We start from the raw sequence: 14,435 nt of genomic DNA, 5'->3' as shown, positions 1-14,435 counted from the left end.
AGATTCACTTTGCTTGATGCTAGACATCTTACTTCAACTTCCACTTTTTCCTTCTCTTTTGGCTTTTTTCCTTCTCCGTTAGAGTCTAATACATGGCTTCCGTCACTTCGCTTGGGGATTGCTAAAGGGGATGCTTAATACCGTGTTACGGCATGTGTAAATCCTAAAATGCTTCAAGATTAGATGGTTGATTCTTGCGCATGTGGGTACATAAAAGCTTTCAAGCCTCTCCTCAAAACTCATATGAGGAGGATCCCATCATACATTTCATGTGTAAAAATGAGAAAGACAATAGAACAGTGTAGCAAAGCCACCATAGTCACATGCCTTTTGCACCAAAAAGTATCTTCAAAGTTTACGAACTCATTTTCTGCACATGAGAATAGCAATAGCACAATGCATACAAGAAAATGAAGTACACAATTGAGAATCACCTAAAAAAGGGAGAAACAACATGTATTGCGGTATTTGTAAAACACATTACAAACATGAGAAACTTGCCTCTTTTAATGGATGAGTACACAAAAGAGGTTAGGAATCAAAAAAAAAAAAAAAGTATTGCCATAACGATAAAACACATGACAAACATGAAACTTGCCTCTGCTAAGTAATAGTAGATGAGTACACAAAAGAGGCTGGAATTGATTCTTACAAAGATATGGAAAAAAGATACACAAAAATTCATAGCATATCGCTACTCAACAAACGTGTGTGAAAGATAGAAATTCTGACAATACAATCAGTCTTATAAATAGTACTACAAGTGATCAAGATCTTCGATCAAAAGGACTAGCAATATACACATTGCCGAAACTTAAACACGAGTTATTTCCGACTTACTAGAAGAGGAGCACGACCAAAACGTTAGTGAGCCGGAAAAAGCATATGAACACGAGGAGCAATGGAAAAAGATCGCCTCTTCATCGTGTGCAAACGGCCCCAGCTGTCATAGAGCTCCGATACGGACCCAGATGTCATTGACGGTGCTAAATAAATGACCAGGCATGAGCTGTGTACACGCAAAAGTTCACAGGCAGCTGCTAGCTAGCGAGAACGTTGGTTTATGCATTGGCGCACGTGCTACATGTGCTTCTTCGATCGTCCGCACGCGTTATATATAGACATCCCCCCTTTGACTCTCCCACACCAAGCTCACATATTTTCCTCATCGATCTCCAACCAGCTCCATATTTCCGTCGAATCCAACAGCAATGGATGCCGCCATGGAGTTGTCATGGGGCGCGCGGTGCGCAGGGCTGCTCTTCTTCGGCTCCTCCATCTTCCTGGTGGCGCTCGCCGCGGTGCTCCTGCTCCTGCGCCGGTGGCCGTGGTGCAGCTGCCATGTCTGCCGGGCCTACCTCACGGGGTCCTGGGCGAGGGACTTCACCAACCTCGGCGACTGGTACGCGCACCTGCTGCGAGAATCGCCGACGGCCACCGTCCACATCCACGTCCTCGGCTGCACCGTCACCGCCAACCCCGGCAACGTCGAGTACATGCTCAAGACCAACTTCGACAACTTCCCCAAGGGCAAGCAATTCGCCGCGCTCCTCGGCGACCTCCTCGGCGGCGGCATCTTCAACGTCGACGGCGACGCCTGGCGCCACCAGCGCAAGATGGCCAGCCTCGAGCTCGGCAGCGTCACCGTGCGCTCCTACGCCTACAAGATCGTCGCCCAGGAGGTGGAGACCCGCCTCATCCCGCTCCTCGCCGACGTCGCCGACAAGGGCACGGTCGTCGACCTCCAGGACGTGTTCCGGCGGTTCGCCTTCGACACCATCTGCAAGATCTCCTTCGGGCTGGACCCAGGCTGCCTGGAGGCCGACATGCCCATGTCGGACCTAGCCGACGCCTTCGACACCGCGTCGCGCCTCTCCGCGATGCGGGGCGCCGCGGCCTCGCCTCTGGTGTGGAAGATGAAGCGGATGCTCAACATTGGGTCCGAGAGGGAGCTCAAGAAGGCGATCAAGCTCGTCGACGACCTCGCGGCGGCGATGATTCTGCAGCGCCGGAAGCTGGGCTTCGAGAACAGCCACGACCTCCTGTCCAGGTTCATGGCCTCCGACGGAGACGTGCATGCCATGGACGACAAGTACCTCCGCGACATCGTCGTCAGCTTCCTCCTCGCCGGGCGGGACACGGTGGCCTCCGCGCTCACCACGCTCTTCATCCACCTGTCCCAGAACCCCGAGGTCACGGCCGCCATTCGCGCGGAGGCCGGCGGCGACAAGCCGTCCACCAACGGCTACGAGCACCTCAAGAGCCTGCAGTACACCCACGCGGTGCTGTACGAGAACATGAGGCTGTTCCCGCCGGTGCAGTTCGACTCCAAGTTCTGCGCCGCCGCCGACGTTCTCCCGGACGGCACCTACGTGGAAGGCGAGTCGCGCGTCATGTACCACCCGTACGCCATGGGACGCATGCCGACCATCTGGGGCGCCGACTACGAGGCGTTCCGCCCGGACCGCTGGCTCACCGGCCCTGGCGGCTCGTTCGCGCCGCCGAGCCTGTACAAGTACCCAGTCTTCCAGGGCGGCCTCCGCGTGTGCCTGGGCAAGGAGCTCGCCATCACCGAGATGAAGGCGGTCAGCGTGGCCATGGTGAGGGCGTTCGACGTGGAGGTGGTCGGAGACAACGGCCGCAGTGGCTGCGCGCCCAAGTTTGTGCCGGGCCTCACCGCTTCCATCAGCGGCGGGCTCCCCGTGAGGATCAGGCGCGTTTCAACTCCGAATTCAGACTTCAGATAACGAAGCAGTAGACTTTTTTCTCGGTCAGCTGATAGGAGACGCGACAAGAGTGTACATTGCAGTAGATGAGCAGATATCAGTAGGAAAGTTGTTTTTTCAATAAGAAATCGAAATTTCTCCACGGTTTCTAAGGTTCTTACTTCTTAGCCAGTTATGCCTACAGATTTTGTTGTGCGAAACCCAATACACACGTCTCAGAAATATGTATATATGTTTACCCGTATAAACTTACGTACACTGAGTCCAATAAACTGATGCAGCTGGTCTTAAAATTTAAAATTGATGAAGTCACCACATTCAACTCGCAATCGATGGGATCGTTGTCTCCCACTGAAAAATTATTCCGACTTTGTGAGACACCAAACTTCAAATTTGGAGGTGCCACAACCCTTCTAAGAACCCAACCACTGGTTGATTCTTGATTTTTATATTATGAAGACATATTGTATAAACATTTTTTTATGTTTAACTCAATTTAGCAGATGTGAGGCTTGAACTTTGATTATTGTTCTTCTAGCCAACAACTAGATGCGAGCCAACTAAAGCCAGGAGAATACACAGCTGTGGAATCTCTTCGAGATTTTCCTTTGACTCCAAAACATTTATTTTAAAATGTTTCTTCATTGTCCAACTAAATACATTGTTTAATCTAATTCATAATAGGTGTTCTGGTTTTAGTTCATACGGACAGCATGGAGTACATTAGTCAGGATAGATTGAAAAAAAGACTGAGAACAATAATTATAAATTGGAAATTACATCAAGGTCCCTTATTTCCGCCATGTGAAATTACTTATTGTGCATTTCAACTTTCAACCTTCCCCATATTAAGAAACTTGCAGAACATCAAATTTGTATGAGCTAGACTAAACTTGCGGTTTTTGAAAAGCCGTTTGAACCATCCATCACAATAAGGGGCAGTGTCATGCAAAAAAAATGGTCTGAGCCAATTGATGCATACTCCATGAATTTTGTCAAAATTTCTTCACATAAATATAGAAGTAAGAGTGATTTCTCAAAATCTACGGGGTGTGACTCCACATCTTGTACATGGAGTCACCACTTACCACTTTTTTTCGAAAAGTGGAATTGCCCTGGCCTATGCATCATCGATTCAAACAGACTTATTTATTGCAAAGTTATTACATCATGGAGCAGAATGCGTGGATACAAAAACCAACCATCTAAGCAACATATATCTTCTATCCATTATGTAATTTATTAATAATTGAACCGACAACCACCCTGGTTGAAGAAAGCATGTGCGACCATCTCCAAATGGTTGCACCAAAAGCTCCAAAGGTTAGTCGACATATTGTGTGTCGTGGATGTGGCCACGGCAGATGCTACAGGGGGTAGCACTTCGTTGATGCGAGGGGAAGGGAACATCGCCATCTACGGGTCGAGGTGCAAGAGACGCAAGGGTTTTACCCAGGTTTAGCCCCTCCGGAGAGTAAAAGGCCTACGTCCTGCTAGATCTTTATTGCTCAGTGGAGAATTACAATGGGGGGGCTCAGTCGGCGGCTACGCCGTGAGCTTACAAAGGGAGATTAGATCTTTAATCAAGTGTCCTCTAGGGTTTAAGCTCGGGGGTTTATATAGACACCCCCGATCTAGGGTTACATGGTGATAACTCCGAATCGTATCCGTTGCTATTAATCCGGGATTCGTTAACCCTCTTGCAAGTAATCTTCTAATCCAATCGCACAGGTCTTCTCCTTAGGATCGCGGCCCAGTCGCCTTTGGGCCCAGTCGCTTGGGCGACTGGCAGTCCGCCCGGGCCTTCGTCTTCACGGCGAGTGGGACCGGCGACCCACCCCTATGGGCATATCCCCATCAGTAGTCCCCGAGCGCGGTGGTGATGAAGCGTGGATCTATGGCAAGTCTTGGAGAGGCGCAGTCATGGATCAAGTTGAATCGCCTCCGGGCTCCCAAAGATAAAGTTGCGGGTTCGGTGCCAGTCTCCAATTGCCAGGCCTTGATCAGTCAGTCGGCGTAGGACAGTCGGCGTTAACCAATCGTCGTTGGCCAGTCGGCGTATGACAGTCGGCGTTAGCCAGTCGTCGTGGGCCAGTCGGCGCGCATTCACCACAAAGACACGTGGAGGAGCCAACGGCTGGATTTCACGTTGACCGAGGCGTGAACCATTTGCATGTTGTTGACCGTTGGACCTGACGTGACCGCTAACGGCTAGTTTAACGGCTATTCAGCCGGAACCGGCGCGGATCTCGACCGTTGATTGCGGGGCGGCGATTCCGGGACGAATTAACGAACGGATTTCATCCTTAATGCGGGCGAGTGCGGGCGGTATAAAGGATCACCCCCGGGATTAGGGTTCATCACTCCTCCGCACTCTTCTCCCATCTTCTCCCCATCTCATCTTCATTCCAAGCTTCACACGCATCCATGGCGACGAAAGGCTGGGGCAAGTCGAAGGTCACGCGGGAGTCTCTCCTCCCGTACGTTGCTTCCGGGGTCATCCCCGAGTTCAACAAGGAGCGATGGCGAGTTCCGCCGGCGAACGAGGTGGAGCCCCTCCCGCGGCCCGGGGAGTTCGTGCTCTTCCTGAGCTTCCTTGATCGCGGGTTCGCTCTCCCCACTTCCGATTTCCTCCGGCAGCTGCTGGCCTTCTAACAGCATCAAGGTCTCCGACCTCGGGCCGCACAGCGTCCAACAAATTTCTCTGTTCGTGGCGTTGTGCGAATGCTACTTGGGCTGTCCGCCCTACTTCCCGCTGTGGGTGTCCATCTTCCACGGGCGGGCGACTCGGGCCAGCAAGAACAGCGAAGCGCTCATCCCGAACGGCGGGATCACCTTCCAGGTGAAGTCCGGGGAAAGCTTCATCGACATGGCGCTCCCCAAGAAGGCGCGATCCACCGTGGCGCCGCTTCTGGTTTTACGCCAAGGAGTACACTCCCCCGGCGAGGTCTGCATTCCCCAGTACAGCCCCGAGCCAAGCGTCCCGCGGCGCCTCAATGTCCGGTCGCTACCGCGCGAGCAGGAGGAGGTGGTGAAGGAGATGCGCCAAGCGATCCAGGCGCTGAAGGATAGTGGCCTGACGGCGGTTGATATGTACAACTGTTGGCTTGGCCGGCGGCTGATCCCCCTGCGGTGCCGAGCTCACCCCATGTGGGAATACCGGGGGCAAAACGACTGCACCCGGTCGACAGCGACTGAGTGGGACGAGGGCGAGTACCGGAAGGCGCTCGCCAAGATCACCACGGCCACTTTTACCTCCTTCGAGGACGGCCTGCAGCCCTATTCCGAAGAAACCCCGGCGCCCCAGGTATCATTTAGTACAGTGACTCCGCATGGCTTGGCCTCGTTTTTTCATTTCTGACTCGTTTCCTTGATTCAAATGTAGCGCTGGCAGAAGATCGCTGACCACCTTCCCCCCCTTGCCGGGAAGGAGCCACCAGAAATGACCGAAGGCGAAGAGGAGGAGGTCGATGATGAGGAGGAGCGCACCGAGTCGGACTCCGAGGCGCGAGACTTCATCAGACTCCCGCGCGGGACGAAGAGGAGTGCCGGGTCCTCGTCCCAGGGCGCGGTTGAGGAGGAGGCGACCTCGCGTCCGGGAGGGCGAGGCGGAGCCTTCCAAGGAAGGGGCCGAGCCGCTGTCGAAGCGCTTGCGCCCCACTCTCCTGGAGGGTTCCATGAGGCTTCAGCGCCCCCTGAAGGACGCGATTGACGCGGGAGCTCGGGCCGGCCCCGGCGTAAAAGCAATCCCCACCGTGAAGTAAGTGCTCCTCGTCAAACTTATTCTCCTTGTGGCGGGATTGGGTGTCGACTCACCTTGCCTCCCTGTAGGTCCAAGAAGAAGACCTTGGTGAAGCCGGCCGTGGCTGGGGCGGCGGCCACAAGGGCGGCTGAGGCGAAGAAGAAAGCCGCAGAGAAGAAAGCGGCGCCGTCCGATCTTGGGGGCGCGGGGTCGGCTCCGGAAGAGCCTGCCACCGCGAGCCAAGCTGAGAAAGTGGGAGCCCGCCACGCCGAGCCCACCGCCAAGGTCTTTCCTCTACCCAGCATGGCTCATGGGGGGATGGCGAGTGCAGCGACCGGATCGGACGTCGTTCCACCCATGGTGGAGAAGGGGTCGGCGGTCGTCGGGTCGACCAAGGGCGAGAAGCGCCCGAGGTCGAGGATAACGTCGTTGAGAAGGGCGGCCTCTCGGAGCCATCGAAGGAGCGCCGGTCCAAGGCTGCCAGGGACCGAGCCCCACCCAATGACGCCGACACTCGGGTGGGCGAGGCGCCGTCGACTGAGGCGGTGACGCAGGCGGGAGAGGCGACCGGGTCGCGCCATCCGCCGCTTTCTACCTTGACCTTCGCTGAGCTCCACACGGCGCTTGGTGAAGCACACGCGGTGAGTGTTTCCGAACTCGTAGTCTAGTCGCCCCCAGTCCCCGAGGGTCGACTTGGTCTGAAGGGGCGAGTCGAGTCTCCTTTTATTTGTTTCCTTTGTTGACCTTTTGCATTGTTCTTGGACTTTTGCAGGCGGAGGTTAAGAGGCTGACCACGCTCGTGGAGGAGGCGGCTCAAAAGAACCGGAAGTTGATTGCTCTGGGCAGTAAGTCACGCCCACTCGCCTTCCTCTTTCGGTATCACTAGTCCTGGCTGAGCTTTAGTTCTCACCATTTTCTTTTTTTGGCAGCAGAGGCGCAGGAAAAGGCTCTTGCCGAGGCTCGGGAAGGATTCGTCAAGGAGTCTTTCTACCGCGAAGCCGACTTCCGGGCGCAGCAGGCCGAAGAGGCCCGGAAAAGGCGAAAGCGGAGGTGGCCGATCCGACCAAGGTCCTGGAGCGAAGGGCCGGGAAGCTCGGAAGACGTCATCACCGAGTACAAGGGAAAGGCGGCGGCCGCGGCCGAAGCGCGGGACTCCGCGCGTGGGGCTGCCGCGTCTCTGCGGGAGGATATTGCGGCCTTGAAGCAGCAGCACGCCAAGGAGTTGGCTGCGGAAAAGGAGGCGTCCGAAGGCATCGTCCTGGCGGTACAGGCCAAGAAGACCAACTTCGAGGCTTTCGTCCGGGAGATGTCGCGGCAGATTCTCGGTAAGCTCCTGTGCTCACGTTTGCTGTTTTTCCTTGCCGAGGCGTCGAGTCTCCGGTCGTGGCGACTTGGCTCCGGGGGTCGGCCCCCGGGTCATGGCGAGTCGGCTTTGGGGGCCAGTCCCCGAGCATGGCGAGTCGGCCTCGGGGGCCAGTCCCCGAGCATGGCGAGTCGGCTTCGGGGGCCAGTCCCCGAGCATGGCGAGTCGGCCTCGGGGGCCAGTCCCCGGGCATGGCGAGTCGGCTTTGGGGGCCAGTCCCCGAGCATGGCGGAGTCGGCCTCGGGGCCGGTCCCCGAGCATGGCGGAGTCGGCTTCGGGGGCCGGTCCCGAGCATGGCGAGTCGGCCTCGGGGGCCAGTCCCCGGGCATGGCGAGTCGGCTTCGGGGGCCAGTCCCCGAGCATGGCGAGTCGGCCTCGAGGGCCAGTCCCCGAGCATGGCGAGTCGGCCTCGGGGGCCAGTCCCCGAGCATGGCGAGTCGGCTTCGGGGGCCAGTCCCCGCGTATGACGAGTCGGCATTGGAGGGGAGTTCTCATTTTTCCCTTTGTGTTGTTGATGGCAGGTACGTGCGACTTCGTGGAGACGGCGACCCCGCGGGAATGCCTGTCGACCGCGACCGCGCGTATCATCGCCTGTGCGGGGAGATGCCGGCCGCGCTCCAGTGCACCGAGTCCGCGGGAGGTGATGCCGCGGGACACGCCGTCCGTCTTCAAGGCCGTGTCCAACATTCCGGCTGTTGTTGATTGGCTTCGCCGTTCCTCCTGCCGCGTTGGTATTACCATGGCTCTGAGCATGGTGCTGGCGCACTACTCTGAGGGGTTCGACGTGGAGGAGGTCACTGCGGGCTTCCCCTCGGAGACTGGCGAGTTTGACGTTGCCGAAGTGCTGCGGCTGATGGACGCGGTACGCCCCTTTGCCGACCGAGTGCTGGCGACTGCGGACTTGGAGACTCACATCCCCAGCCAGGCGGCGCCAGGGGACGCGGAGAAGGAGCCAGGCCCGGTGGACTTCCCTGCGGAGCGCCTCTTCCATGCCGCGGCCGCCGGCTCGTTGTCGACATATCCGGTCGTGCTGTACACGCCGAAGTTTCGTCACGGCGATGATGGCGTCGAGCCTGTCGTAGAGGGAGCGCCGGGGTCGTCCGCGTAGTTTCCTGAGTCCCTGTGTAAGAATTAGCTTGGATTCCCGCGAGCGGGTGTCAGTTGTAAATACAGTGATAACTTTTGCTTAAATATAATTTGGTGGTTGCTTTTGCGTTATTCGTGGCGACAACGCGTTGGAGTTGGTTCCGACTATCCATGGCCTTCGGGCCAGTCGCCTTGCGACCCCGATGAAGGCTATTGACTTGACTGTTTTCCTTTTCGAGCTGGGCGTCCCCAGTCGCAGTACGTAGTCATTATAGTACAAATAGCAGCCTCATGGGTGGAGTAGCGGTGAGTTGTAGTTTGCGCTGTTCGGATGTAGCGCGCCACTCGTCGTGGCTCGGTGAGCCAGTCGCTGGGCGACTCCAAAGGGGTCATTGCGGGCGTATTTTCCTTGGCGAGCCGCGGGTCCGTTTTGCGGGGTCCCTAGTCGAAGTACTTAGCCACGCAAGTCGCCAGCCTAAGGTAGAGGAGGGCATTGGTGTGCTGTATATCGTAGCACAAGGCGGTCGCCGTGGCCCGTGGGGCTGGCCGAGCATGCGGCCCTGCTGTGGGTTCCAGTCGCCGTTTTCACCCGACAGCGTAAGGGGTGGTGGATGGCCGGACCTGGTGTTGCGACCGGTCACTCCATCATGCCCTTGTTAGCTCGGCTACTTGGCCGATCGTGGACTTCGCTCTTCCAGCAGCGGCGACCGGAGGTCTCTCAGTACCTAATCGCTTATCGCGGCGACTGGGCCGGTATATACCGGGATGAGAGATGAGGATATCTGGCGGGTGAGGGTGAGGTAGTCGAAGCTGGAGATCAAAAATGGTCGGCGATTTTTATTAACCTCTGAATTGTCGGGCTACATTTTTGTCCTTAGGTATAAAACCGTCGGAGGAGGTTGATGTTCCAGGGACGCTCCACCTCTTTGGTGAGTGGCTCGCCTTTGTCGTCCTTGCGGACGTCGATGAGGTAGTAGGAGTCGTTGCCGAGTACGCGGCTGACGGCGAACGGTCCTTCCCAGGGCGGGGACAACTTGTGCATCCCTTTCCTGTCCTGGATTAGCCGGAGTACCAGGTCGCCGACTTGGAAGGAGCGACTCCGAACACGGCGACTGTGGTAGCGGCGGAGGTCCTGCTGGTAGATGGCGGTTCTGGAGAGTGCGAGGTCTCTGGCCTCGTCGAGGAGGTCGACGTCATCTTGGCGAGCTCGCTCGTTGTCTTGTTCGGCGTAGTTGGCGACCCGAGGCGAGTCGTAGGCGATGTCCGTAGGCATAACGGCTTCGGCTCCATACACCAGGAAGAAAGGCGTGAAGCCGGTTGACCTGTTAGGCGTTGTGCGGATGCCCCATAGTACTGAAGAGAGCTCCTCTGCCCAGCAACCGGCTGCGCGCTCTAGGGGCACGACCAGGCGCGGTTTGAGTCCATGAAGGATGCTCTGGTTTGCCCTTTCCGCTTGGCCGTTCGACTCGGGGTGGGCGACTGAGGCGAGGTCGAGTCGGATGCCCTTCTCTTCGCAGAAGTCAGCCATTTCCCCTTTAGCGAAGTTGGTGCCATTGTCGGTTATGATAATGTGAGGGTAGCCATACCGATAGATAAGCTCGCGTAAGAACTTTGTGGCTGTCTTCCCGTCGCACTTCTTTATGGGCTTTGCTTCTACCCATTTGGTGAACTTGTCCACCGCCACCAGGAGGTGAGTGTATCCGCCGGGGGCCGTTTTGAATTTTCCCACCATGTCCATGCCCCAGACGGCGAAGGGCCAGGTGAGGGGAATGGTTTTCAATGCCGACCCTGGCATGTGCGACTGGCTTGCATACTTTTGGCACCCAGCGCACGAACGGACGAGGGCGACTGCATCTTCGTGGGCTGTTGGCCAGTAGAAGCCGTGACGAAAGGCCTTGGCGACGATTGAACGCGCGCCTGCATGGTGGCCGCAGTCCCCTGCGTGGATGTCGCGCAGGATGTTGCGCCCTTCCGTAGTAGCGACGCATCGTTGGAACACTCCCGAGACACCTGCGCTTGTATAGCTCATTGTTGATAATGGTGAAGGACTTGCATCTGCGCACGATGGCCCGTGCTTTGGCTTCATCCATTGGCAGTGCCTGGCGCTCAAGGTAGCTTATGTATGGCTCGGTCCAATCGATGCTGTCGACGGCGAGTGCGACTAAGGTGGAGTCGGGAGCAGGTGGCACGGCAATGTCCAGCTCGCGTGGTGCGCGCACCGAGGGGTGGCTGAGGATGTCCAGGACGACGCCCGGAGGAGGTTGGAGCCGCTTGGACCCTATTCTGGCTAACGCGTCGGCTTCTTCGTTCTTGCGCCTGTCGACCCATTCGACGACGTGGCCGACGAAGCCAGCGCCGGCTTGGTCGACGGCGCGCTTGTACGCGATCATGTTGGCGTCGGTGGCGTCGCAGGTGCCGGAGGTCTGGCTGGCGACTAGGTCGGAATCGCCGAGGCAGCGCAGCCGTGTTGCGCCCATCTCCTTTGCGACTCGCATGCCGTGCAGGAGCGCCTCGTACTCGGCCATGTTGTTGGTGCAGGGCTCGAATCTAAGTTGCAGGACGTACTTCACTGTGTCGCCCTTTGGTGATGTGAGGACGACTCCCGCGCCTGCCCCTTCGAGGTTTTTAGAACCGTCGAAGTGCAGTGTCCAGTGTTTAAGGTCCGCGGGGGAGCTTGGCTGCTGGGCCTCTTCCCAGTCGGCGAGGAAGTCGGCGAGTGCCTGAGATTTGATGGCATGGCGCGACTCGTAGGTGATGTTGTGGACGCCGAGCTCGACTGCCCACTTGGCGATCCGGCCGGTTGCGTCACGGTTTCGGATGATGTCGGCGAGTGGTGTTGAGGCGACTACCTTGATGGGGTGCTCGTGGAAGTAAGGGGCCAGTCGCCGCTGGGCCCTGAGGACTGCGTACACCAGCTTTTGGTAGTGTGGATACCGCTGCTTGGATTCGATTAGGGCTTCGCTGATGTAGTAGACCGGGCGTTGTACCAGTTGCTCCCTTCCTTCTTCCTTTCGTTCGACGACCATGACCGCGCTTATAGCGCGGTTCGACGCGGCAACGTATAGGAGCATGGTTTCTTTTGGCAGCGGGGCCGCGAGGATAGGGGCGTTCGAGAGAGCGTGCTGGAGTTCTTCCAGGGCCCGCTGCGCCTCGTCTGTCCACCCGAATGATTCTGACTTCTTGAGCAAGCGGTAAAGTGGCATGGCCTTGTCTCCGAGCCGGGGTATGAAGCGACTGAGGGCGGCGACTCGACCGGCGAGTTTCTGCGCGTCGACTAGGCAAGTCGGCTGCTTGGTGCGCATGACCGCCAGTGTCTTCTCCGGGTTTGGCTCGATGCCTCGCTTGGAGACGACGTAGCCTAGCAGTTGTCCTGATGGAACCCCGAAGGTGCATTTCAAAGGGTTGAGCTTGATCTTGTACCGCCGCAAGTTGGCGAATGTTTCGGCGAGGTCGCTGACGAGGTCGGTCTGGCGATTCGATTTGACCACCACGTCGTCGATGTAGACATGCACATTGCGGCCGATCTGGCTTTCCAGGCAGCTGTTCATGCACCGCTGGTATGTTGCTCCGGCGTTCTTGAGGCCGAAGGTCATGGACGTGTAGCGTAGGCGCCTAGGGGCGTGATGAATGCTGTCTTCTCTTGGTCTTCCTTGGCCATCTTTATTTGATTGTACCCGGAGTATGCATCAAGGAAGCATAGCGACTCGGACCCGGCGACCGCGTCGATAATCTGGTCGATTCGCGGTAGGACGAATGGGTCCTTGGGACACGCACTCGTTGAGGCTTGTGTAGTCGATACACATTCGCCACGTCTTGTTTTTCTTTAGCACTAGGACTGGGTTTGCCGGCCATTTTGGGTGCTTGATTTCTATGATGAAGCCGGCAGCGAGTAGCCGGTTTACTTCTTCGGCGATTGCGCGTCGCCGTTCTTCTCCCACAGGGCGCATTGCCTGCCTAACGGGTCGCGCGGTGGGATCGACGTGTAATTTGTGCTCAGCAAGTTCTCTCGGGACACCAGGCATGTCAGAGGGTTTCCATGCAAAGATATCTCGATTCTCACGGAGGAACTTGATGAGCGCGCTTTCCTATTGGGCGGACAGGCCCGTCCCAATGGTAACTTGCCTACTTGGATCGTTTTCTACAAGATCTACTTGGCGAGTGCCTGCTGCGGCCTTGAAGGTTGTTGCGGACGAGTCGAGCTCGGTTGGCTTCTCCAGGATGGCGGGGTCGTTGCGGTCGACTGGGTACTTGGCGAGCTCGGCGGAGTTGTCTTGTTCGTCGGCGATGACGGCGTCGGCGAGCTTGGCGCTGTCATCTTCGCATTCCAACGCCATCTCCGGATCGCCGTGGACGGTGATGACGCCCCGAGGCCCTGGCATCTTCATCATGTTGTATGCGTAGTGCGGGGTCGCCATGAAGCGGGCGAACGCCTGCCGGCCGAGTACGCAGTGGTAGGAGCTGCGGAAGTTCACCACCTCGAACGTTATTCGCTCGGTGCGGTAGTTCACGGGCGTGCCGAAGGTGACTGGCAACGTCACTTTGCCGATCGGGAAGGCCTTCCGCCCAGGGACGATGCCGTGGAACGTAACCTTGGTGTTCTCGAGGCGCGAGTCTGGTAGGCCAAGCCGCTGGAAGGTTTCGTAGTACATAATGTTGATGGAGCTTCCCCCGTCCATCAGGGTTTTCGGTAGCCAGTAGTCGGCGACCTTAGGCCCGACGACTAGCGCCACTCGCCCGGGGTACTCGATGCGGGGGCGTGGTCTTCGCGGCTCCGGGTGATGCTTTGCTCGGACCAGTTAAGCCACCGGGGCACGTCAGAAAGTATGACTGCGTGTACCGCCACTGCCCTTGCGAGGACCTTCCTGTCCCGCCGGTCGCCGACCCCGGTGAAGGTGTGGAGCGAGCCGGCGCTGCGACCGAAGCCCTCTCCCTGGTGCTGGTCTTGGTCCTTGGCACGGTCTTTGTGCTGGTTACCGCCGTCGTTTTCCTTGGCGCGGCGAGCCCGTTCTATCTGCTTCAGGGAGTAGCAATTTCCCGTCGTGTGATTGGCAGGCTTGCCTTCCTTGCTGTGATAGATGCATGGTGCATCTAGGAGGCTGCGGGCGTCGAAGCGCTTGGGTTGGGGCCGATCCTCCCGAGGTGCGCGAGTGTCGCGCCGGAATGATTTTGGCTCGCGCTGCTCGTAATCGGTGGTAGCGACCAGCTCGTTGTGTCCTCCCTCTCCGCGGCGCTTGCCGTTGTTAGACCGGCCGGCGAATCGGTAGTCGCCGCGCCGGGGCTCCGTGTGCGCAGGGCGGCGATTGCGTCGTTGACCGTACTCGTCGTCCGAGTCGACTGTAGGGTCTTCGTCGGCGTAGCGGGTGGCGATGTCGAAGAGTTCGGAGATTGAGATATTATCCCTACTGACGCGACGGAGCTTGGCGCTTAGTGGTTCATACCGGCAGCAACGTCGGAAGCAGTAGATTGCCGTGTCCGTGCTGATGCCGCTGGAGGTCGTCCACATGTCCTGCCAGCGTTG

The 14,435-nt window shown here is 57.6% G+C and overlaps 1 protein-coding gene across 1 annotated transcript; it reads left to right on the top strand.

Annotated features, from left to right (window-relative positions):
* The first annotated feature begins 1,211 nt into the window (after positions 1-1,211).
* On the top strand, positions 1,212-2,747 carry LOC124653834 (cytochrome P450 94C1-like). The gene has a single exon (XM_047192897.1). The coding sequence runs from the start codon at positions 1,212-1,214 to the stop codon at positions 2,745-2,747; it is 1,536 nt and encodes a 511-aa protein (XP_047048853.1).
* Positions 2,748-14,435: the final 11,688 nt, after the last annotated feature.

The sequence above is a fragment of the Lolium rigidum genome, chromosome 5, assembly GCF_022539505.1.
Source record: "Lolium rigidum isolate FL_2022 chromosome 5, APGP_CSIRO_Lrig_0.1, whole genome shotgun sequence".
NCBI lineage: Eukaryota > Viridiplantae > Streptophyta > Magnoliopsida > Poales > Poaceae > Lolium > Lolium rigidum.
Note: the sequence above shows the minus strand (reverse complement) of the source record. Positions and strands in the feature narration are given on the sequence as shown.

Bases quoted from the DNA above. Each gene is read 5' to 3' on its own strand.
- LOC124653834 (XM_047192897.1), top strand. From the start codon at position 1,212: ATGGATGCCGCCATGGAGTTGTCATGGGGCGCGCGGTGCGCAGGGCTG.